Source organism: Haliotis asinina, chromosome 16 (assembly GCF_037392515.1).
Source record: "Haliotis asinina isolate JCU_RB_2024 chromosome 16, JCU_Hal_asi_v2, whole genome shotgun sequence".
Lineage (NCBI taxonomy): Eukaryota > Metazoa > Mollusca > Gastropoda > Lepetellida > Haliotidae > Haliotis > Haliotis asinina.
The window spans coordinates 6,969,728-6,997,675 of record NC_090295.1 but is presented as its reverse complement, the minus strand read 5'-3'; the positions used below and the strand labels follow the sequence as shown (position 1 = coordinate 6,997,675).

The window sequence follows — 27,948 nt, the reverse complement described above, 5'->3', positions numbered from 1 at the left end:
CGGTGTATTACATTGAACACCCGTTTGGTGTTTTTTATCAAAGAGTAGAACAGCGCCCTGGCGTGTATCATAGGGTATAAGGGGCGGTGGGGTAGCGTAGTGGTTAAGGCGTTCGTTCGTCACGCCGAAGACCCGGGTTCGATTCCCCACATGGGTACAATGTGTGAAGCCCATTTTCAGGTGTTCCCCGCCGTGATATCGCTGGAGTATTGCTAAAAGCGGCGTAACACTTAACTAACCCACTCACTCACTCACTCACTCACTCACAGGGTGTAAATGTGTACTAGACTGAATAAGCGAGTACGGGAACATACGGCTGTGTAGGATAATACACCATGGTGACGTATAATGTGAGATTACGGGTGTAAACCAGATCCAGGGCATCCGAGCGTATCGAAGGGTACTGCAGTGTATCCTAGTGTACAACAGAGTATAAGAAGACAGCAGAGCATGCAGTGTAGTGTATTATTATGGGTATATTTCTGTGATTATACACGAGTGTACTGAAGTGTCGGGTGTTTTACATCGTACACAGTTTACTACTGAGTAACTTGGTTTGACAACTACATTCATTGCCAGTTCTTTATTTTTCTGAAGTGTCAAATATGGGTATACGGACACGTCCCCCAAGCCATTTCCCCACATCGGTTTTGTAACCAGCGAGACTATTCCCCACAACCATCACAGATAACTCAGTTCATTTCACAGACTGTGTGGCAAACAAGACCTAGTGTACATATTACTATCAAAACAGAGCTTCAGGCCTCAGTGTTTATTTGGAATAAATTCAAAATTTGGGATGTGACAGCATTTACCGTAATTTTTATACATGATTGTAAATCATGTAGTCTTGGAGAAAGATAACTCTGTGAAAGTTTTCACAGTAATGTGTCCTTTGCTAGATTTACTGATGGACACACGAAATCATTAATTGCTATAAACAGTTTTTCTTCATGGTAAGTCCCTAGCATACCCCTAATGCAGAGATTAGTTGATCCCATCACACACTTTATACTACAATATTAAGATGGGTGGGGGATTGTCCTAGTGGTTCATAACAGGTGTTGGGAAATGTCAAGGTTGGGAAAGGTCAAGGTTGGGAAATGTCAAGGTTGGGAAAGGTCAAGGTTGGGAAATGTCAAGGTTGGGAAATGTCAAGGTTGGGAAATGTCCCTTGGGGAATTGTTCCAGTGGGCAATTGTCCTGATGGGGAAATTTCCTACATTCTCAGACAGGACGGCACACTACTGTAGCTCTTCTCAGAAGTCACATGTAGCTAGGCGTATGTGACAGGAGTCGATACCCTGTCATCTAGAGCCGACTCACACTGACGCAAAATAGAAAACTGATTCCTTTATGTAATAATATTTATTACAATATTTACAAAATATAATCTTTGCAGAAACAAACTGCACATGTTTAGCTGAATAATGGATATCAGAGGTGTATGCAATCACGTCCCACGGGGAGGGGGCAATTGTAGGGTACGGACGATGGTTCCACTACGACAAAACATAGAGCACTCCAGGATACAGAATGGCACATTAATACTCCATGCTATCTATGTGGATAAAGGATGGGATTCTAAAGGATAGAACAGTATATCAAACCACAGACCATGACGATATAAGATCTATCACATCATAATTAATAAAAGCTGATATTGCAGGATGGAGAGAACTGTGAGAACAGAACATGGTATGTTAAGGATTATGAGGCAATACATTCAAAGACAGAACATGTTACCTTTCAGGTTAGAATATGTCTTAAATAATAGGCATTGTGTCGTAACGAATACATCATGACAGCTTAAACATACGTGTTATAGAACAAGGATACAACAACTTTAAGAATGTGGCATGACTTATTATTGTTTGTTTCCTTGCTATGCATTGACATGGGAGGACACCGAAGGTCATGGTATTGCAAACCCAATGCCCCAATGTAAGTATACCCTGTCCTATATGTCAGTGTGAGATGGAATAAGGCAGGACAGGCCTATACAGCGGGTTGCAGCTTTAAGGGCAGTTGTATCACACATTCCTTATAGCAATCGCCATCTTGAACACATGTGAGTACGCATCAACAGACACCTCTGTAAAGCCCTCTGTAACAGACACCGCGTTCATATATATATAAATATAACATACACGTTAAAGCTATGACGTGTTCGTCTTATCGGAAGAAACAACCTAGTATGTCACCATGGCCTCCACATTGATGATGTCGATTGCTGACCAGCGATGTGACAATTCTCGGGCAGTGGCTGACCGTTGGTCGTGATGACGTTCGCAAGGGGAAGTTGCAGTTTGTTTTGAGCTTGACTGGGCACATGGATCGACTGCATGCTGGTTGGAACGGCACTCGTAGAAGTGATTCCTGCAACTGGAATATTGGAGAGTCTATATACGGGATACGGAACGGCTCCTTGAGCTACACTTCCGCCTGTCATGTTTGCATTGCATGATGGGTATATTTCCGGAAGTGGATGGATAGATGATGGCTGACCGAAGTGTATTTTTGGAATGGCAGCCGGATTCACAATATTTGGTGCTGACGCCGAGTCCAGGAGTATTAAAATGTCTCCCCCACACACAAGTTTGATAGGGCCAGACACCTGTTGCAGTGTTGCCTGCTTCACCGGAGACGTCTCCGGGCTGGATTGTTGTAGTAGAGGCGTCACATAGGCTGTGTTCTGGACCGGAAGTCGCTCCTCCTGTTTTATTACATCTACTGGGGTCGTTGATTTGGCAATATCAGGCGAAGATGGTTCACTGGCTGATGGGGGATCACTCTCGTCGTCTGACTTCTCCCACTTGATGCCCTCCATGGGCTCAACACACTGGGCCTTCTCCTGCAGCTTGTCCTGGCAGTGAGAGGTGATCTTTTCCCGGATGTCATGGGCGATATTGTTGTGTGTTTCCAGGAACTGCATGACTTCCGTCACACACTTCTCGTATCCGGCTACATACTGCTGCTGGATGCCTGGGCTCGGCACACGGGAAGGACCATCTGCACAAAGAATGGTAGAGTAAAGCTCCAGCCAAGACCAAAACATCAAGACATGAAACATGTACACCCAACTTGTCCTTCTTCAACTTAAATTCACACTGACTCAATCATACATTTCAACACACAATCACATTCTCTTCCACGTAAACGGGGTGTGTAATAGCCTTCATCACGTGGTAGAACCGGGTTCGATTCCCCACGTGTGTGTAATGTTTGAACCCTATTGCTGGTGTCCCTCTCCGCGAAAATGCTGAAACAGTTGCAAAACTATACTCACTCTCCCACTCACTTACATATACACCCTCCCAAACATTCTCTTTCTCACAAGCACAATAAACAGTGATAGGAATAGTTTCAGCAGCTCATGTTTCTATCATCTAACTACTAAAATAATATACAGGCATAACAGTTTTGTCCGTGATGTCCTGCCATCTCATTTCACAAACTGATGAACCGCCATAGTACTACCGGTACCCCAAACAAACTAAACACCCAAGATGGCTAGGGCATTATCAAATGCAGTGTTTTCGAGTACCTTGTATGACATCACTGTTTGTTAGCAAGTTCAACAAAGTTGTGAAGCTTTTATCTTGTCGCACTAATCCCTGTCAAACTCCACATGAAATCCTTTGTGGCCAGAAAGATAGGCACAATACACGTTGTGTGCAAGGTAACACGCGAGCCCTTGAACATATCTTGGCCGTGTCAGACTAAGGCCATTAGACATTTTTAAGGTGACCATTATGTGGTTTATCCCGTGTCCACCATCTTGGTCAATGCTCCAGTTAAGCCAGGGATTACCTGTTGGCAGGTGCGTTCACGATGTCCAGAGATTAATAATACCACTGGGTCTGTCAAGTGCGAGTCCCTATTATTGGATGTTTGAAAATGCCTTTGTACTACTGCGTAAAGTGCAATATGGGTATAAAGTAATTGTGATTATATTCTTTTCTGGAGGAATATTGTGGGTTTGTTTCACTTGCGCTTGGTTTTGTTTCATTGTTTCATATCTTATTTCTTCATATCTTCATACATTTATTATTTTTTTAAATAAATATATGTAATTATTTATTTAACTTTCTATTTTTATATTTCATTTTAGTTTAGTTGGTGAGATGAGGTATTGTTGAGTTCAGTTACAACATTGCAGTCCCTTTGAATACCCATAACGCCTTGTTCTTCAGTGCCTACAACACGGGCACCATACTATACCTTCGTCCTGAACATTGTCGAACATGGAGAATTTAGTGTACGCGATAACTTACCCGTGTCTTGATCTCTACATTCCTTCAACTACCCAACGACACAAGATCAACATCCTACCCCATGAGGTCTTGTAATGTTAGAGCAATTCAAATCTCCCTTCTTTCAATTTTACCAAATATATCTTACCAATCGATTGTTCATTTCCGTCTGTTAATCACTTAAAACCAACATTTAAAATTCAAATTCCTTTACTCTCTCCTCTAAACCTTCGGCTCGGTTTACAAGCCTCATATGTTCTTGCTGTGGCTTCTGGGGTCAGAATTGTTCGCTATTCATCCCTTTTCTCTAAGCCAACACTGACGGGCGCCAATCGCTTCCAGATCCTCTAAGATTAATTCTTAGTTGTAAATATCTCACCTCAGGTTAGCTTCTAGTTGGCGTGGTATCTACGTTTTCAAATATACCCTAAACCCCCTGTGCCCTCTTCTGGTTGCCATTGCGAGTTGCTATGATGCTATCGAGTGAGGATTTACTAGTATTACCCGCTAATCCGCCTTCCCCTAAACCGGCGTTCGGAGGAGGAGGCTAATGATTTAATTTTACTTTATCGGAGATAATTTGTTGAAGGCTTGGCGTCGTTTTTCACTGGCATAAGTGTTCTCTCTTTGGTCAGAAGGATCATGTCACTCCGGCTAAGGCTCTACCGATATCCTTACAAGAAGGAGACCAGGTTAGACGGACAAAAGCAGGGTCTTTAGGCAGGGTCTTTAGGATCTACTCCTATCCGGTGTTCTTATCATCAACGAATACAATGAAAACGCAAGTAGATATGGCCACTTGCTGAGATTAAAACAACGACCAGAATATGGGAACACGTTACGTTGAATGTATTTAACATTCAGTGATAAGGCAGTGTCACACTAACCTGATACTCAGCCTAACAAATATAACAGTATTCTATAAACAGACTTCACAATAAATCACGCGGACACAAGTTCAGATTTTGTCTTCATAAACTTTCATATTATACCTCAAACAGCCACACAAAGAATGTGACCCTTATATTATGATGAACATATGAAACACGATCCAACAAATATGTTTATTGTCCAATCTCACGTTGAGCTAGAAATATCATAAATCATATTCCCCAAGCATTCAGTGGTATGTTTGAACATTGTTAATGACAATATATTGAAATGGCCCCTCGACCCGCCCCTCGCCAGCTGAAGGACGCATGATGCTATCTACTGGTGTGTTCACTGCAAAATAGCTTTTCTATCACAGCAAGTGCTAATATCACATCCATAAGTAAGGGATAAGGGTGATGGTTTGAAAAGTGATGAAGGACCATTTTGTTGACAGTCAGTTGATTGATACTGACAAAGTGTTATCTGTCAAACAACAAATACCCTGACGAGTGCGTATTTCAAAACCGTGTGAAAAACTTGTTGCCAATGTATGAAACCAGGCGTGAAATAGCACCGAGGCCAACATGGATTGTCGCAGCAGGGGGCGGCCAAAATGGAAACTTACATGCTTTTGTCAGTGATCAATTTCTGTTGACCTGTTTTCTGAGGCATGTTTGACAGATAACGTTACACATAATTTGATCGATTTGTATTTCACTAAGCAATAGGTGTCTTGTTTCCCGTCGAGATACGACGTCCGATAAGGAAGTATTACTCGACGATGCATGCATCGGACCTATGCATGTTCAAATTTCTTATTAACCGAATTACTGAGATGAACAGACTCGTGGGAAAGGGATGATCCTCTCTAATACCTGACCTTGAAGGATTTAGTATAATGCAGCATAATCACTGAAAACGTTTCTGGAAATGATCTCGTCATTATTTGGCTGGAAAAATGCCGATGTGACGTAAATCCCAAGTCAGTTCAACTTTGAACAATGCAAATGATCTAATAATAATTTATCTACTGTATCTCTAAAATAAATATAATATTGCGGGTTTTTTTCGTTTCATAACAAATATCCTATTACATATTAAAGCAATGTACGGTCTTGTAAATTACGCATAGTTGTCGCTGGCTTGAGCGTGTGGCGACGTGTGGGCGAGCGTCCCGTGTTGTCCCCGTGCCTACACACGCACTATATAGATCATAGAACATTCCTGCGTCCGCAGCAACATGTTAAACACCCCCTCTCTACAATTAATCCTGTTTCTCGACATCCCCGTCGGAGAGTTAGATTGGTTTAATTTACACGAGGACAAACCAGCATGGACACTGGGTTCTCTAATAGAATAGTTGTAATTTGATGGGGGAATTACGCTCTCCTAGTTGTAATCCGCTTCCCGGATCTCATTAAACACAGTTCCACATGCAGGAAGCTTCCCCACCGAGGCTATATATCCCATTAATAGAATTCCGAAAGATCATTGAATTCTTTTGGTTTTTCGTAAGGACTAAAACTGAATCTGTTTCCATGCGCATTGAAGGAACTTCCATTGTATTTTGTTGAAAGAACATATAAATCCAGTTACGAGTTTTTCTGATCCTGATTGTAAAGAATGACATTTCTATCCTGCAGATAATCATCCAGGTATATTCGATGTTCTCACGTTGAAATATCTTGGGTGGATAAATATATCAAAATATATCAACAGAGGCAGCCATTAAGCATTGATGATACCCTGTCCCTCTGATCATTTTCAATTACACTGTATTTTAATTATAAAATACAATAATTACATGGGGAAATAATCATTCTAGCAACACGTCTACAGTGTCGTATCTATCAAAAAAAATTAACATTAAAGCCATTTGATGTGCATTTTATTCACAAATAGCATAACGAACCCACTTGCACAAAGCGGCCTTAGTGCTCGCTTCGACTATCTTAAACCTATGTTGGAGAAACATTGTAGGGCTAAGATCGTTTTGTTCAAGTGTGCCCAGGACACCTTGGACATCGTATCTACAAGTTTACTCCATTTAAAACCTAGCTTCGTTTAAATGGATGCAAAGTCATTTCCCGGCCCCAAACCGTCATTGAACCAATGCATTTTAAACAAAATTACTGCTTGCATTTTTAGAAATGAGTGTTGGTTAAACAGACAAAATAAACTTTAGGAGAGTTATTTGTGCTTCCCATAACATACAAAAACAAAGTTGGAATGCGTTCTTTTGCGCCTAATTTCTGCGTTAAGAGGCCGTGTATTGTCTAATATAGGAGAAAAGTCCTGATACGGCTCTGTCAGAGTGTGAAGGTGTGTAGTTGGTATAAGCAGGTATGGGCTAGGGAGAGGGAGGGTCATCTATATGTCCTTGGGATGTCTCGTCTCGTCCCACCAGTTACTGTCGTCTCTATGTCGGCACGTTGGCATAGATCAAAGGACTCATCTGGTCTGCCCTAGACATGACAAATCAGGCCTAAAGTGCAACGGTAGGTTAGACTTACTCAAACCCATGGTGTTACATTCTCTCCGATAACAGTAGTCAGTGGTCAACGTAATACATGTACTTGATGTCAGTGTACTTACTGCCTCACCGTTGGGTCAGTTGGTATGAATGTTATTCATGTCTTCAATTCGCAAGGCTATGACATAGTCATGTGTTAATTTTATTTGATCAAAAACTATTCCTCCTACTCTTTCGAATTTCTGTTGCTTAAACATTCCGGCAAAAAAATAAACACTAATGTGACCCCACAACGGGTTATGGTGTCATGCATGACCATGTCTCTGTCTGAATGGTGTCATGTATGACCATATCACTCTCTACATGGTGTCATGTATGACTGTATCTCTACGACTGTATCTCTGTATGGTGCCATGTATGACCATGTCTTTGTATGGTGTCATGTACGACTGTATCTCTTTCGGCATATCTCTGTACGCAATATGTGAATGGTGTCCTGCATGACCTGATCTCGGCACAGACTGTGTCTTGTGTCGACTGTATTTGTGATTGTATGGACTCGTTGTTAGGTACGACAGAGAAGCGGTGAGACACATCCGGATCCTAGGTACATGGACACGAAACTGACACATGACCCTGTGTAATATCTTCAAGAATTAACCCATGTGAAATCAAACTACCCGTCCACAGTGCTGCTGTAAACGGTATCACTGAGAGTAAAGGTTTCAATTACAATGGTTTAGTTTGAAAGGGAATTTTGTCTTACATATGACAATCACAGTAGGTAACTCCAATATGAGGTGTAGATCATTGGATTCAGTCTCTCTGTGCGCTTAGGAACTTTACCCTGAACAAACATGTCGGAAACACGTTTCAGTCGGACATTCCACGACGTCGGGCGCGGGGTAAACGTCAGGAGAGGCGTCAATTACTTCATCTGGTAGTCAGCCCTGTCCGGGTTGATATTCCACATTCACAGATTCCTCTGACAATTGATAAATCAGCTTGAAATATTATCCCTCGGTTATTTTCGTTAAGCACTGGGTTAATTTATGAAAGTCAGGATTCATGATAATATATTTATATCGTACAAAGTGACGGTTACCGTGGCGACTAAAGAAAATATGGTCCCCAACGGGTGGTACTTTAGAATCTCTATATGTCGCCATTTCAGCATCAAATGACCTATGTTACGGGTCACATGAGTTAATCTGGGGGTGCTGCGATATATGCGTAAGATGATGTACTTAAAGTAGGTAGCGTCTTCATCTCCGTGGGGGGTTCTCCCTCACAACAAAGCTTAGACCGTACAGTAACGACCCAGAGGTCTCTTGTGTCACGTGATCTGATACTGGTAATTTTTTCGGTTGGCATATGATCCCAGCTCGTGCCACTAGTCCAGATAGGAGTGAGTGAGGTCTTCAGCCTGAGCTTGAGTGAGTGGGTGAGTGAGTCAGTCAGTGAGTCAGTGTTTATTCGTTTTCTAAAAATCTGTTTGATACTTTGTAAGGAAATGCATTATTTTCTTCTTAAAAATGAGATACACAGATAACCCGATAAAAGATCACCCCTGCAACAACCAGTACAATCCAACTGCCTTCACAGAACACAGGTAGTTAACTTGTGTGAACAGATCTCAAACCACATGAAAACAGTAGATAATGGCGTAACACTACAAGCACCGAACTTAAATTATTAGTTTACTAAGGGTACATACACGTCCTGAAACAACAAACAGCGATGAAAAGAAGGATTATACTAAGTCTTGGATTAGCAACTCAAAACCGATCGATGTCAAACAGAGAAAGCGGTAATCCCAGTGGGAGACTTGGAGGTGTGTTTGCGTGTCGGTCAGAGTCTACTGGACCGCGGTCTGTACCTGGCTACACTGACCAATGCATATAAGTTGGTAACAGTTACTTATTAATACAGAAATATACATATCAATAGGTGAGAGAGTGAGTACTGCTTGGCACCCCCTAAGCAAGTGCACAGCTATTAGCGGTGACAGCAACGATGTAGGAGTGATGGTCGCTAGTAGTTTATTGACGATCACAGTGTGTGTATGAGTAGTCGATACGGGGTAGTAATCAATCCGTAAAACCATCATTCCCTCCGATACTGATGAACTTCGCTATCGAAATCTTAATTTTACTGCTAACTCTGGCAAAGAAGCGTGTGAGAAAATTGATAAGGTAAATCATGAATCAAGACTTGAGAACGTCACGGGAACTGACAGTTGCCTCTATGAAGACATGAGATCTGTGCACGTGAGTCATCATCATCATCATCATCATCATCATCATCATTATCATCATCACCTCGTCAACGAAACCGCCCCTCCTGGAGGGATCAGAGGAATTCCCGTTAAACATACATTTACATACATCTACAGGTTCATTTTAAACAAAACAAAACAAAAAATAAATAAAATATATAAAATAAAAATAAACAACCAGCCAAACAAAAAAGCGCCGGCTAACACGTCATTGTTGCTAAAAGGTTGCACAAGTCCTTGATACTATCTAGATATAAAGCTTTGAAACCTATCGGGCTTACACGAAAAAATGCTGTGCTGCGTATACGCGTCTGCTTGTTAACCAGATAGCGAACAAATTATCATAATACCTCATAATACCTATGAGTATATTTTCCATACCAATATCTAACCTACGTATACGTTACTGATATGTAAACTGTGTCATATATAACAGGTATGTTATTTAATTAAATACTGATATACAAGTATATATAAATCACAAAATAACATGTACCCTGCGTGAATATGCTATATATTGAACTTGCATATATGTAAAAGTTTGATGCGCAATCTACTTATGTATGTTACATGTTGGTACCTAGCATAGAAATACATATTACATGTTGATATAGTGTCCGTGTAATGTAACCTTCTAACGCATATTGGTATGTAACTTACGCGTAGATGTTACATGGTGAAATGTTTTATCTCAACATCGCCCAATCATTTATCTGTCCACATATATCAACTCAATGATGCATTGGTGTTTCTAGTTTCCACATACTCTGTCACCCGACATCTTCATATGGTGGCTGAGCGCCATCTGAAATATACCGTTACAGCCGAGTGTTACAGGCATGCAGCGAGGTGACATACAGGAGGATCATTGATGTGAATATAGGAGCATCATTATTTCCACCATCTGTCACGACTGTACGCGTCAAGTCGAAGATGCACATACCGTAAACAGCCTGGATGGAGAACCTACTCATGTGTACGTATATTACAAAAGTGTTGTTTACAGCGACGCGCGGGTCAACATACTAAGCAAGATTGATTGGCGACCCATGAAATTAACAAACCAGTATGTTATTATTCCGATGTTTCTGTGTGTTGGTTGTGACAAGGATGTACATAATTAGGGAGATAAATGCAGGGCCTCTAAACCGTACTACGTCAAACCGCAGTCAAGCTCAGCTGGCTGGATGTGCAGAGGGGAACATAGCTGGAGAATGTAGTTGATAACAATACGCTACGTATGACTAGAAACTCACCAGCCTGCAACACACCATACGTTATAGATTCTCCCGATGTAGGTTCATTAAAGGTCACGGCTGTCACAGTGATTAACTGCTTTTAGCAGAGTCAATACCGCCAAATAAACTTCCGATAATGTGCATATACGTTTGTCAGATGTACATGTTTCATATGGTTATCTGAAGCACTGATTGTTTATCATTTGCTCAGATTCATTTTATCTTTGCGTTTAATAATGTGAGAGCCGGAGAGACTGGTTTTACACTTCAGTCCACCTTCATCATGACTGTGTGTAAATATTCGAGCCAATGGCAGGCATGCCAGGGATTGATAGCATGAACACTGAATTACGGTTTACGACTAACAACCTTGAAAACTGTCTGATCACGAAAGCATGTTTCGATATTTACATTGCAACCGAAAAACAGGTGAGGATAAAAGTGAAATATCTCCGATGCCAGACTTAACAAAGCTCACCTGAGCCATAATATTTGATATACCGACGTCGTATTGTGGTGTGTCTGTTTCCGCGTTATACCAACACCACGAGCAAACTGGAGATCGTATAACGATGGTCCAGTCTCGTGTTATATATATACTTGGTATCAGCTTTCATCAAACATAATTTACTGTTTCAACATTGGTGATCGAGTGGACATCATTACTGGACACTCTCACCCCTCGCCGGTATTTTCCCATGACATCGGTGACACAGCCAGTCCGCAAACAGGGAACGCCCTCTTGGGATATGTACAAAGAGGAATTCTGAGATGGTGTCTTCTTGACCATGGACATTGTTTATTGGTATCAGGTGAAGGGTTAAGCCACCGGGCACACGCGAATATTCGAATTAATGTGGTCAGTCCCGACCTGAGCACCTGTACATGTGACCATTGAGGGTTGGTCAGTTGTAGACGGACAATAGTCAGGCCCTAGCCAGGGCAGGGGTTAAATGACTGGCATCTTGGATAAATCGCCCAGAATGGGCGAGTAATCCATTCTCTTAAATCAAACTAGCACCACAGCGCAAGTGCGTCTTGTTCACGCAGTGCAGGAATATTTCATTTGATTGAAGAACTATTTTCTTCCACCAGATACCAAACGACAGTTGATCTAAAACACACCGCCTCCTAACTGATCCCTGACACCCCAGGAACATGGAAACAGAAGAGCATGTCAAAAGCCTGGACACGCGTTCTTCAGCAACTGGATCATATAGGCAGTTCCAGTGTGTGTCTGTAGACATGACGCAAAATTAGCACAGTTTACTCACTCACTCATATACTAGTAACTCATACCACATACCCACATACCCACATACCTACATACCCACACACCAACGCATCTACTGAAAAGAACATCATTTGTTTTCACTTGAAGCGTCCTGTTTAGAAATCCATCAAATACACTAGTTTTGGGAGAATTGTTTGGGTTTCTAAGACAAAAAGGGAAACATCGCGTCCGTTTTCTGTGTAGCGAGTTTACTCCAACCTTAGCTGCAATTACAATTAATTGTAGCAACATATTACCAGCATATCATCTTAATATCACCTATCCATTCAGACGTATATGTGTGTGTGCGTACGTATGTGTGTGCGTGTGTTCTTTGGGTAAAACATTTCATAAACGTTCTGTTCCGTCAGCAAAGTAATGGGTTATCCACTGTCAGATACATACGCTTTCGTGAACATTTTGGCATGTTTCAAAACTACAAACCTACGTAACCATTTGTAGAAACGCCCGTACACAGCCGTTGGCAGATGTTATGACCTATATCTATCTTCATGGCACGGATCTCTGGACAATACAGTGCATCACCAGAACCACAGTTGTCCTCACGCCAGCTTCATGACCCTGTTAACCCCAATTAAACGGCCCTCAGACCGTCAATAATGTCTTAAATCCAACATATTACATTAAGTCTGTGGGTAATACAGCCACTGCTGTCATTTAAAAACAAGACAAAGGTGTCAAAATAAACCCATTACGTTGTGGAGTGGATCTCGAGTTGTGTCGGGGTGGGTTATGTGTGGCAGGCTCTGTTCCCCCGCCCGGGGGTCACAGATTAGCCCAGGGGTGGGCAGTTTTAAACAATGGCTGGAATGTCTCATGCACCCGTACCGGTGATTTACTGGACAACACACTGGACAATACAGAACTTACTGCACAGAACTATGGACGAAATACGCCCAATATAGCGGCCCCTTCTTTAGAAGCATCAACACATCCGACATGGCGACCTCGCCCTGAATATACAGCTCTGGTGATTGGTGAATTCACCAACACATAGAACACCTCTATGCTCATCCGTGTGGTCATGCGAAGAAATGATATATTCCGCTGCATAAACACCCACTAAATGTACATCATGGAGGAAGATAAACACACACCGTTACCACGACACAGCCCGGGAAAATGTTTGCTATAATAATGCATAACTACCATTGCATTCCCACGCCATTAACAGCAGACATATTGTCTGAGCGTACATTTATGGACGCCCTGACAATTACGTCCAAATGTTTATAAGTATTTGGCCTCCTCCTTACAGATAGCATGATAGTTCTTGAGATTTATAAGTATTAGTAGGAGGTCACGTCCTTCACTAATGGCCGTCCCGATGCCGCATCTGTGAGGTCCATGAAGGATGAGGCTTCGAGACAGATCACATCTAAATGTAAATTATGTATGGTTGGTACGTATTGTCCCGAACAAGGGGGCGCTAGCAGGGTCTGGGAGACGGGAACGGACGGGGTAGGTGCGTGGCAGGGTGGGGAATGGTGGCGGTTGGTTTTGGGTACGGTCGTGGATGTTTTTGAAGACAATGGAGTAAGGTACGGCATGCACATTTGTTTTTTCCTGCTTTTGTAGTCGCCGCTTTCATCGTGCTACTCACCGTCGGGAACGGCACGAGTCTTCTTGATGTAGTCCACCGTCATTTCCAAAATGTCAGCCTTTTCAAGCTTGCTGGGTCTAGGGCCCTGCAAATAGCACATAAACATGACTATTATCATAGTGTCATATCAGTCTGATTTCTGAGTGATTCGTTTGGTAAATATTTCTTCAACTAAATAATAAGTTTGTGCCCAACTCCTACCAGTGTTGGACGTGTCATACATATTACACATGTGATTATGTGGTGGAATGGATATGAATATGAAAGCTCATAACAGGTGAGGGTAAATAAATAAATAAATAAATACATAAATACATAAATACATAAACAAACAAACAAACAAACAAACAAACAAATAAATAAATAAATAAATAAATAAATAAATTTCATATAGAAGTACTTGTCATGTAGATATTCAAGCAAACACGGCATTTTAGACAATATTACCAGTACAGTTATCAATGTACTGTCCTTTCACTGTGGTAGTGTGTTGCATCCTCAAACATTGAAACATCAGTAATCAACTCTGAGTACTCTTTTGTACTAACGAAACTGAAGATGAGTACCAAGTACTCCTGACTGTCCAAAATACCGAGAAAAACGTAAGCGATTTTTAAGCAATATTCTATTGAAAACGTTCAAATGTTCAAATGTATCAAATTGTTAAACTGTGAAAATATTTTTGAAGTATTTAAAGCTGGCGAGTGTATTTATTATATCTTAAATAATAAAAAACAAATCTGATTTTTGTCAATCGTTTACACATATCCCCACTCTTGTGCAATGATAATAATACTGTGATTGTTGGCTATAATCCTACCTCTCCATGTGCACAGGAAAATATTCCAGTTGATCTAAACTGTATTGGTCTTTGACCTAATAGAGATCTTGTTTTGTCTTGTCTATGTAAAGCTCATCCACAGTGTCAACCATTTGGGCCGCTGTATGTATAATGCTAACCTTCACTCAATCTCAAAGTGGCAAGCAGAACCTACATTTTCTCTAAGGTTTGTACGTGACGGTTTACTGGAAAACGTGGAATCTTGGAAGAAGCATTGAACGGAATGGCTGGCATCCTCTTGGTGACTTCATTTTCTATGAGAAGACTTTAAGGGGAATAGTTTGCAGGATGCGGTATTAAACAGCTTATGGCATTGTTTCCTGCAGAAATCCACAACACTTATCTAGAACCCCCGGAACTCGATCGCTACACTTACAGCAATAAACGGTCTCGGGAGACGTGTGTAAGCTCCCGGAATTGATTTAGTGAAACAGTAACTTTGGAAATATTCTGTAGTGAAATCAAAGATGGCGGATTAATTTTCATCCGACGAGTTATCTTTCTTTGTTGTCCCCTATAAACGTCTGTAGTGACACGTCTTAGCGCGTCTCGTTGTGAAATAAGCCATTAATTTAGCCACATGTATTGTTGATTTCTGACTTGGCTTTATTGTGACTCTTCTGTGTTTGGCGATGTATGTTTTGACGTATGACAGAAGACATTTACCTACCAGTACACCAACAGGAAATAATCAAATGATTGGAGGGCTACACATTGATATTACAACAGGCTCTTAAGATAAATTCTACCCAAGGCGACCTCGTCTTCAAAGCGTGGAAACAGAAAGATTATTACACTATGTAGTTCAATAATGATAAAAACGTTCACACATGGGGTGAGTTTGCCCGAAAACTTTCATACTACTGGCATACAATTTGAACAGCCACGCCACTGCGAAAGAGTTACAGTTTAAAGTGGCCCCGGACACTTCCTGATATAATGAAAACATATACACAGATTTAAACTATTACGGACTGATTGGCAACTGACATCAAAAGGTGTTGTGCTCAAGAAGTCAAATTTATTGTCATGCTCATGACAAAGCCAGACCCTATCACACCAGGCTACAGATTCGCTACTTTCATCTTTCTGCAACATTATGAAAGACGGTAGATTCACGACTTCAGAATTTGGATTCAGACCTATGGGAATGGACTAAGTTAGACATTATATAAATCCATTTACAGAGAAGAAAAAGAAATATTTTATATTCTGGTGCCACACATCTGTAACGTACGAAAGTCCGACCTCGTCCGACCTATGAGACACTCTCTGACACATAAAGCAATAAAGAGTGATAAAGACATTTTCATATCAGAAATACTATGAAAGGAATATTGCAAATAGGATGGGTAGATTGCATAAATATTAACATGTTAGTTTATGTTTATGGGTTTTACATCAATTATAAACATTTCAATTTGGTACAACCCTCAATATGTCCATATGCGGGTAGTGATCACTATTTTAAAGATTGTAGGGAACCTGGGAAAGAAATGACGTTCGATCCACTGAGGCAAGTATACAGTTACAAACAAGAAGACGTCCAATAATCATGACGGTGGTATGCAAAGTAATACAGAGATCTCCAGAAATAATGAATATCGACGGCAGTGTCCATGTGTGTCGAGGGTCATGGATGTCAAGAACTGGACATGTTGCCTCCAGTGTTGGCTGACATCATGACTAACCCTATCGCTGTCACCTACCACACACAATACCAAGGAGGTTACTGTTTGGCCTAAAGCAAATTTGTCACAAACACTGACGCTGTTTGAAATTACGGATATCCTTTATGTAGTCCACGTTGTTGCTGAATTCTGAAGATTAAAACAAGGACTTGATCAGCGGATTACACATCAGCTCAGTTAAGACAAACTCACAGCTACTGAGATAACAAACACCTCATTGTCAGAAATACTGCAGATTTTCTGCAACGAACACAAACTGTTGGTACAAGTTTTACATTGAACCGTGCAACCGCATATTCAGGAAGCGATCGACCAGTGTCGCCTGATGTTCAGATTGAGACGTCGCCATTTCGATATTTGCACCAAATGATGATTAATATAATATTCCTCTAAATTACGCTAGTTGTCACGGACAACACAGCACGTTACTTATCACTTACGTTAACGGTAAATGTAGTGAACATCTGCTTGATATAAAATTGCTTGCGATAGCTTTTTTAGTCATGTGCTTTATACACAGCGCTCCTTCCCACTGAACTATGTTAGTCCCTCTGTCCATGTAGCCGGATGATAGCACCTAATGTTAGACCATGTAGGCATATGTTAATAACCATGCAGCCCTTGGTGTAGGACCGAAATACACATACTTATGTTAACATTAATAGCTGGTACAATAAACCTGATATACTCCAGTTCTTGGTCTGTGCACCCATAAATTAGCATCCATAGACTGACCTGTATGCAAATCTGTTATCATACAGTTCTAGGTCTGTGCCCAAACAAATTGACATCTATAGATTGACTTGTATATAAACCCGCTATTATCTAGTTCTAGGTCTGTGTGCCCGTAAACTGACATCCATAGATTGGCCCGTGTACACATGTGTTAACATTCAGTTCTAGGTGCATGTACCCATGAATGGACATCCATAGAGTGGTCTGAATATAAATTAATTAATACAGTTCTAGGTACCCATTAACTCACATCCACATATCGGTCTGAATACAAATAAATTAACACAGTTCTAGGTGTATGTGCCCATGATTGACATCCATAGATTGGCCCGTTTACACATTTGTTAACATCCAGTTCTAGGTGTATGTGCCCATGATTGACATCCATAGATTGGCCCGTTTACACAGTCATTTGTTAACATCCAGTTCTAGGTGTATGTGCCCATGATTGACACCCATAGATTGGCCCGTTTACACATTTGTTAACATCCAGTTCTAGGTGTATGTGCCCATGATTGACATCCATAGATTGGCCCGTTTACACATTTGTTAACATCCAGTTCTAGGTGTATGTGCCCATGATTGACATCCATAGATTGGCCCGTTTACACATTTGTTAACATCCAGTTCTAGGTGTATGTGCCCATGATTGACACCCATAGATTGGCCCGTTTACACATTTGTTAACATCCAGTTCTAGGTGTGTGTGCCCATGATTGACATCCATAGATTGGCCCGTTTACACATTTGTTAACATCCAGTTCTAGGTGTATGTGCCCATTAATTGCACCCGTTAATTGCAGCCATCCATAGTATGGCCTGAATATAAACATGGCGACATCCAATCCTTGTTCTGCCCTCACAGCTACTCACATCCTGTGTTTAAATGTTAGGCAAACTTGTGCGTTTCACCTGTACTCAAGATATTAGCCCTGTATCCATACAGCGCTTGAAACTATGCATCCACACAACGTCTAGAACTTCAAATAAACTATGTACCTCCAGATTGTATTACTAGTTTAATCCCCTACTCTCCTGTAGATTGGAACAAGCACATATATAACCATGGCCCTTGAAAATGGAAAGATCAGCTCAATAATCTAGGTAATTTTCTAGCCTCCGAAATTCCAATAAAACACCATTTCGGATTAGTATTAGATCCCTTGTATTTTATATTAGCCCTATCCGTTATCTCTATCATTTAAATTGCTGGAAAAAAGTGTCCAAAAAGTATAATAAAACCCGTGCTCTTATCACGATGGCTGGAAACTGCACGCGATAGGCAAACTTGCGTATAATTCTCGAGACCTCTCGATAGAAATAGGTGCCCTTTATCGTTGACCCATGTGACCTTCGATTCAAACAGTCACCAATTGACATACGGGGCAATTAATATGTTTTATATTGGCCCACTGGGTATGTCAAAATGGGAACCAGGCTTTCAAATTGAGTAACAGATGTGGCCGCACGCTATGATGGGCTTAAAAAATTCCTAGCTCCTTTAACTAGTCGCTCACGACCCGTAACGTGTCTCAAAGGTGCAAGAAGTTGCACGAAAGCCTGGAAAATACCTAAGATTTAGAAGAGACGGGTGATAAATTTGTTCAGGGATTGGACTTTTCTTTAAGGCCACCTGGGCATATGTGACCAGACAGGGGTTTCCTTTAGGGATGGTTGCTTCGACGGACCCTTCGAGTTAATTAAAAACAGACATTTTTCTGCAGCCTGCACGTGCTTGTTTTCCTATGGCACACGACGACCTTCACTCTTTACGCTGTCGACGCACCCTCTAATTAACGTCGAGAATCGGTGATCAACATGTGTACCTGGGCGATGTGGAGTTGCGAGATGAGCATCACCTCATGAAACCATTATATTAATTGCCGTTTCGCAACCAACCATACCTTACCATATTTTAACACTCTTTCGAGACAACCAGACATGTCTACCTCGAGTTAAAATATCGAAAATCATGATTTGCAAAGACAATTCCGTTCAACGCAATCAACAGGATAGACTGTATATCTCATGTCTGCATGGTTCGTTGTTTGGCTGACACGAATAGGCAATAGTGACGAATCCTTCTCGTGTCATTGCAGTTCTGATTTTATCACATATTCCATCAGTTTAACATGATTTTGGAGGTCCTGTTCTTCGAGGATTCTTTGAAGAAACCACCGTTTTATTCCCAATGAAATTAATTTTTCTCCACAATATAAATACAGCTGGGGACAAGTGACAGTAGATGTAATCTTTTGTGACGGTTTGAAATACCTTCAGCCATTAACTATCAATCTGCTCTTTGTATGTCTTCTTCTCAATGAACACAGACAGGGGAGCAGACGACAGTTGTTTACAGGACTAGCGGAACTAACAACAAATAGTGCGGAACAATACGTCAATTAATCGCATCTCCAGGGGATTTTTTCTTCATGACAGTTACATGCTACGTCGAAACCTACAAAACCGGTATATCACTCCGCCATCGCTACACAATTTACCCCCAAGGAAGCAGACGACTTTGGCGGAGTGATACAAAAGATTGATATCGACATGTGACAAGTGAAATCCATCCGCCTATGGCGATGACAATTTAGTACGATTAGATAGGCGGGGCTTCATTGTGCTTGGTATTGTTGAACAAATATTTGCAAATGTTTTGGGGACCCGTGTATCTGCCGTCCTCTCTTGACAGTGACAGGAGATGCAGACGATAGGGATATGAATACACCTCCGCTCTAAGAAAGCATTGCGGGGCTTTACCTATATCACATGTTATCTAATGGTTCTCAGACAGTTTGCCAAGGACCCCAATCAGACTGTGACATAGCCTCGAGTTGTTTTGAAGCTGCTCTCACACTGATTAAAATCTTAAATGTTGGCGAGGCCACATATTGCCTGATTCTTTCAGTTACATTAATTGATTGTTAACTTTAAATTCCCTTACTCTGTGGAAATGTGTATTTTGAACAAGTTACACACGCGCGCACGCGTGCACTCACGCACGCACGCACGCACGTATGTATGTTACATATACATTTACATATACATATCTCATGCGACAGTGCTGTGTCTACAACATGACGTTCGTGTAAACATGAAGCCGCATTGATTTGTTTCCATCGCTATCAAGATGTGACTCCGAAACTGTGAGCAATACTTCCATAAAGACACAGGTTAGATTAGGAACCCCGAGGTTTTAAAATATAAGAATTGCTAGACACGTGAGATTGGTGATGGTTTTTGTCTGTTTGTAGATTTTGCTCCCTGGGAGACAGTTCGTCCGACTGAACATTAGGACCAGCTTGGTGATGACTGATCACGGAGACAAACAGGCTGCGTTCCTTCGTATATACGTATCAGAGTAATGGCAGATCGACGTTACTACGTTACGTAGAGACGTGACCGATCCTCTAGACGCCAACAAACGCAAGGGCGTAATAGAGTGAACTGCCTGTACCATAGACCGCGAGATAGGCCTATACACATAGGGACGGATTACATACAGAGATTACCGACTTAACACATGCAGTGAAATTTTATTATTTCTTCCTTAAAACTAGCCGCGGTCTCTGATAAAGAGGTGTGGGTACCTTGTACTGTTATCTTTGAGATTGTCACCATTTATTCGCCGCCGCGAACATAAAATGATGAAATTAGATGCTGGTATGAAAAGGAAATATTTATGAGATCTAGAGAATTTTGTAATTATGATTATCAACAAGGCTGGTCCCTACAACGTTTGAAGAAGAACGTAAATAATATATGTACCCTTCTCATTACAAATGTACTGGTGTATGACATTGCACTTAAGTCTGGTGTTTATTACAACGTGATAAAGTTTATGATCTGTGTGTCAAATCTGCAAGTCAAAAGAGGAGCTGTGTGGCAAATTGCCACCAAGGGCATTACATGTGTTAAATCTCCGCATCTTTAGTAAAATGTACAATGGAATATATAATCCGATATTTAACACATGACCGTTAAATGACAGGTGCAATCTTAGTGTGAGAGCCCTGATTCTGAGATGTTAAAGTATGCCACATAGAGTTTGAAATTATTATTAAACCTATTATTTATACCAGTATATAAAACAACAGTAAAGACTATTTGTCATTCAACATTCTCGTGACATATAGTTTCATTTGTGTAAAAAGCTAGCCGTGTTGAATTGATGACCTCTGTCTGATGAGCATTGTGTCGGCCTGACGTACCTCGGTTGTGGTAGCCTTTAACACCAGAGACTGAAGTTGGGACAGGCATTCGTTGATCCGAGCTCTTCGTCTCTTCTCTATTAGAGGCTTGTTGTGCTGAAAACAAGATCATGCATTTGACACAATCACATCATGAACACGTAGTCAAGACACAGATCACATCAGTACAAACGACAGACACAGATCCCATCAATACAAACGACAGACACAGGTCCCTACAGTACAAACGACAGAAGAGCCAATATTAACTTTGTAAAAGCCACCTGTAGTATGTTAGAGAGAAGTAAAATGCATGGAAATGCAACTTGTCATAGAACACCCGGTGTCGTGTATGGAGAGTCGGTCTGTCTCGTCACCCCAATCTCAACCCTGTGTGTCAGAAAACGACACATCTACACGCTCAACATTTACGCCCCCTCTCCCTCTATATTGCTCTGTTGGTTAATTTGGAAGAAATAGCTGACAAATGAGATCCATAGTTCAGCCATCCTTCATCTCGTTGGGATTGACGCCAACGACGTACTTCCCTAGGTAATCATAGCGAAGTCATTGAAGGGGTGACACATGAATCACCGCGCCTATCATGGGTGACATGCAGCATCATAGGCATGGCATTATGACAGGTGACAAATTGACATGTTCATCAGACGCCTGTAGATTACCCTAGACAGTAGCTATCCCTGCTAAGTGACGACACTATAACTACAGTCAGCTCTTTGCCCGTGGCTGGGAACTTTATATCTTATGTTCAAAACATTCGTCATTTCCAGCAGGGACACATTGAATGTCACCATGGGGAAGTGTTCGGTTGTCAACTCAGCTCGAATACTGAGGCGTGGCAGTTTGTTACTACGATCTCAGATTACAGGAAACATACAGACAGATATATGTGTATGCTTCGGAATGGGAACTAAATTGTTAATCTAAATATGGCGATTAGAATGCGAATACACCAATGCACATCAAAGCTGGTTTCAGTTACTAGTACAGACAGAATGGGCAATATCCAGTCCACACGTACAAATGACCACATCACACTAAACATATCACACATTCACAAGCATATGTTACGGTCAGATTGTGAAATCGGTCATTTTGTGAAATGACAAAAAGATTTAGTCTTGATGTGTCAGATATTTCGCATCATTTTGTGGAACAACAATCAATATACTTAGTATCTTTATGAAATGTCATTTCATAAGTTATTCTACAAAAGTGGATCACAATTTCAACATCACTTATTGCCACTAGCAGTTAAAACTATTGTAGCAGCGACTGTTGCACCTCTTGACTTTCAAACATTTATATCTGTTTGTTTGACACTTTGTGCTTCCATAGCAACCACACCTCACAAACCCCTGTCCACCAAATATAGGTGAAGTGAAATTCCATGAAATAATTGAAGTATATTCATTGTTGTCACACCATGGCGCGAAATGGCCGACCCTCGTAATCATTTCACGAAATGACTAATTTCACAATCTGACTGTAACATATGCAAGGAATTACTCTGAAACTGGGCAAATATACGCAAAGGCGTTCACCATCATACTGACGAAATCATATGTCCACGTGATCAATATTATGACCAACTGATTACTATGAAACGACACATATGCACACAGTGTCAGCTCGAGACTAGACAGCATACGATCAAGTGAGCAGTGAAACAACAGTCATACATACATCTAATCACTGTAAACCTACCACTGTAAACCTACCACCTGTACTAGTGGTAGTTTTTATACCAGACAAAACATGCGTACAGATGGTTACTTTGAAACTAGACAAATCGTGCATGCAAGTAATGTCGATTATACGAGACAACCACACATACACGTCACCTTCCCATATACCCACCACACTCAAAATATGCTTGTTGTACAATTGTCTCTGCCTTAATGTGCACATTTATCTAACGATAACACAAATATTATACCTTTTAACAAATGTTCTGACAATTGGCGTCATCAACACATTATCTGACGTTCTAACGTCGGCTTGTTAATATTGTCAGTGTTTAATGGTTACTGCACAATTAAGAATAGATTGTAGTTTACAAATGCAGCAGGATCTGACATGGCCTATGAGTTTATCCAGCCACCGAATCGCGCTTGTACACAACACCGGAGGTGACAACCGATGTTGACCCTGACTGATTTGTCAAACCAGGTGCGAAATGTCAGGTACAGGTAGATCATGGCTATTCATATATAAAGACGAATATCTGGAAAAAGACATTTGTCAATCACATGACATGATTTGTAGACTGAGTGGACTCAAACGCGCTCATCCGCAACGATGACATTTGTCTCAATGATATCATTTCATGTGTATGTGTTTGAGATAACTGAAATAAACGCTACGTAAAACTTCTCATTTGAAACAATGCTTGTCTTTAATTGGTTTTAAATATGTAATTTGGTTAACGTCTTCAAACATAGATTTAATTACCATTATCTAACCAAGTTCCTTTACCTAGTCTAAGTAAATAGATACCCCTAATGACATACACACTAAACAGTGACCAGTTGAGCATATCACGAATAACTTTCAAGAGTATACATGTATGATGCTACACGAGGAATACAAGTTTATACATGCTTTACAGGAGTGTTCTCTTATAGCGATTTCTGTTAATCCCGACATGCCAGAGCAATGTGACACCCCCCTCAATAACTACGGTGGTGTGTCGGTTGAACAAAACAGGTATTAACTTGATACAGTATCACATTAGTGCTTCTATTGTAGGTTATTGTGACGTGAAGAATTGCTTTCATTTGGCATGTCTACATGTACTTAGGTGTGCACTTCACGTGTCTGTTCCAGACTTCCGATTATATAGCACGACTTAGCATAGATATGGGAAATTTACACTGAAAGTGAACTTGGCATGTTACCTTTGTGTGTATCGTATGACATGAGTTGCTCGTTAATTCTCAAGCCTGATATACCTCACAGGTACTTCTTGGAGTTAAAAGAAAAGTATTTAGAACAACAATGCAATGCGTTTCTCATTGCATCGCGCCATCTCAACTCCACACCCAGTGTTCGACACTTTAAACAACACGGGAGCTAGACTGCATATAGCAGCAAACGAGCAAAATATGATGTTTGTAAGTGTGAGTGCATTATGTTTTAAAACAGGGCTTTCGTAATTAGACACAAATTGAATTAATTTTTGCTTGAGAGAAGTATGTGAGATTTTGTTGAGTGGCACACTGACCCATCGTTGTGGATGGGACGGCTAATGCGCGAGTAGTTTGTGAATATTTCAAAAGTACATAATTATCCTTCTTAATGTACAAGAAAATAACAGTATCTAGGACCTTGAAGACACCCTTTCGCCTAAAACAGATCATTATCCCTACCATATAGTCTCCCCAACCACTGTAACCTCTCTCTCCTCTCTTTTTATATGTGAGAGAAGAAAGACAGTTATCGCTGTAGTGAACGAATCTGTCCACAGTGACCGTGTTGTGTCAAGATAAACGCCATACCGACACAGGTATATACGGGCATGCAATACCAGAAAGTCCGTATTGGTCACGAGCACCCTGCTGGAACACTGGCAGGCGCGTGCTGTGTTCCTGATTTCCAACAATTTATTGCCTTCTCACTATATACCGATCCAGATATGGAGACCAACGAATCCTTCAGAATTACACTGACGTTGACTACGATGGACGCAGGTATGGGAGGCGGTGTGCGTTTGTCGGGGGGACTTTGGCTAATTGGAAGTAACAGTACCTTATCTAGCATCAGAAACTGGATACTTTCTTGGACCATCTAATCACGTAAGCGATGCGCATAATTATTTGCGCACATAAAATTAAGTAAAACGCCACGGAAACGAATTGTACTAAAATCAAAAGAAATTCGTCTCAAGTATCCTTACTACCGCTGTTCCGCAGGAGATTGCATCAAGACATATCTCTGTTTACACATCAATAGCTCTCATCTAAAAATAATTACAAGTTTTGGTGCCATACTAAATCTGTGTTACGGGTAGTTGTTAATCTTTGTCGTTTGATCGCTTGCCGGATGAATTTATATGGCATGATAGCGCGACCTGATACGCCCTTGCTGGGCAGATACCCGAGCACCGTGGACTCCCCAAACAATTACTGGGTGTTAGTTTATCAAAAGACTGGCACATTATGTCAGAGCGGCGGGTTTATGTATGATATAGCTTAACATTTGTGAAGAAAAACGTAAGATAAAATTAGTGTCATTCAAGATTGTTTATCACTAGACAGGGAACAGAATTTGTCAACCGAGACGTGTTGAAGGTTGAAAGGTGGAGGAGATAATACGGCCCGGGTGGGGGTATGGAACCCGGGGACGGGGCGGGGATGGTGGTGGGGGTTGGGTGGAAGGCTATTCTACGGCTAAAGTCTCGACAGGGATGTGTTGTGTGAGTGAGTGAGTGAGTGAGTTTGAGTAAAAAATCGAGGTTACATTTTTACTCATTGTATAAAAAGTTTTTATCTGTTTGCTGTTTAATAGGACGCAAACAGTGAATAAATAGATATCGATCCACTCTGTTTTGTAGTGTAATTGTTATTTAGACATGCGCATTACTACCTATCTTTTTATAACACATCCTTAGTGCATTACAACGCAAATAAAGGTTTCGGGCCAGACCCCACCTTTGAATACAGTTACAGTGTTTGTACCGAATATGTATAAAATATCTTCCAAAGATGTGTGCGACGCAATATACACAGCTGAATACAACAGTCATGCGCACACGCACGCACACACACGCACACACGTACGCATGAGCGCCCTTTCTTAGATCGCAATCACCCCTGGTAACTCACAATACAATTCCGTTTACCTAGCCACACTAAAGTCCCCGAGAGTTCTGCAAGGTTCACGTTTGACGACCCCACTATTGTCTGTTGGACATAGGCCATTTTCAGGTTTGTCCTTGTCAGTAGCTCTGCTGTCACAGGGCTGGCGGCTGTGCATGTATACATATTAACCTCTTGCATCTAGGTGCACTCAGTATGTCAACGTGTGGCTCACAAGAATAGATGTATTCGACCCATGTGATAGTCCAACAAAGGCACAAGTCAAGCGCGACATCATAAATAGTTATTGACTTTTAATTAGTCGGCACCGTTACACCATTGTGAGGTTGTGTAAGCTGCCGGAGTATCTGACGTGGCAGAATGCGACGTCGGGACCACGTGACAGTTTGATAGGCTTTAATGATATGATAATATTTTTGTTTACATAGGTCATATTTACATTTGGATCGTTAATCAGTAAATGTTTATGACATGGCATTGATATATTCAAATGAATCGCTGATAAGACGGCGCCTGGTATTTGTGAAACAGGTATGTTCTGTTCTACCCGTATGGCATTTTCTTAATAAATGTATAAATATACAAATATAACATGTTTATAAAATTTAACACACAGAGAGACATACATACACACATACATACATACATACATACATACATACATACATACATACATACATACATACATACATACATACAGCAGTGGTAGTTGTCTGTACATTGCTGAATATTTAACGAACAACCACGTTGCATATCCTGTTGAGCTGTACAGGAGTTATAGTTAAGCAGAGTTTGTCTGGGAGTATCTGTCAAGACCTGTTGCGGGTTGACTGGAGACGCACTTGCTAACACACATAATAACATACGGAATAAATTTTCACATACCCTTCTCTGGGTGCCGTTAGCAGGACGCTTCCTCGGCGAATCTTCAGTCGCCATGTCTAAACTATTCCACGCGAATCCAGCACGATTATAAAATGTGAAACTTCCAGCGGCACGCGAATCCTACACTCTACTGTTTGTACTCAACTTGCATGGACGAGGGCACGAGCCTGGCCCAATGCCAAACTTTCAGCCAATCAGCTTAGCCACCAGAGCTCGCGAGGGCGTGTGCACAATCTCCCTACACTCTCTGCCCCAACCTGAGGGTGACACGCGAAAACGCAGGCCAAATCTTACTCATAATTCAAACACTGAAACGTAGACATATCTTGCCTGAAATGACGCTTGCAGAAATCTGGCTGGCTAATCTAGTCGCCTTGAAATTTAATTCGTTATCTTTAATCCTCATAAGTGAGATTGGTATCAAGCAGTGGTGTATGGCAAGGCGGGAAGCTCCGTTCAGACTTGTTTCGTATAAAGCGGTGAACTGGGCAAATCTTCAAGTATTTCCTTTGTAAACACATGTAGATGGATACGAGTTTTCAAGTAGTAAAAAGTCTTGAACCCGGCCAGTAGTAGGTTTATAAAACACAACGTGAGTGGCACTCGCCCTATTGTCGAACGTATGATGACGTGACGTGGTAACGTCGTGGCACACACAGGGATTTATAGTATAAAGAAACACAATCAGTTTAAAGTAGGGTATCTTTTGAATTGTGCATGGAACATATCCGTACTGGCAGTAACATG

At 41.1% G+C, this 27,948-nt stretch overlaps 1 protein-coding gene across 1 annotated transcript; it reads right to left on the bottom strand.

Moving 5' to 3' along the window:
* Positions 1–1,349: 1,349 nt before the first annotated feature.
* LOC137268245 (transcription factor HES-1-B-like) lies at positions 1,350–27,555 on the bottom strand. The gene is made up of 4 exons (XM_067802782.1): positions 27,202–27,555; positions 21,497–21,592; positions 14,016–14,100; positions 1,350–3,012 (listed from the first exon to the last, which is right to left on the bottom strand). Exons 1-4 carry the CDS (start codon positions 27,253–27,255, stop codon positions 2,201–2,203), a joined length of 1,047 nt encoding a protein of 348 aa, XP_067658883.1. The 5' UTR covers positions 27,256–27,555; the 3' UTR covers positions 1,350–2,200.
* Between the last annotated feature and the right edge of the window lie 393 nt (positions 27,556–27,948).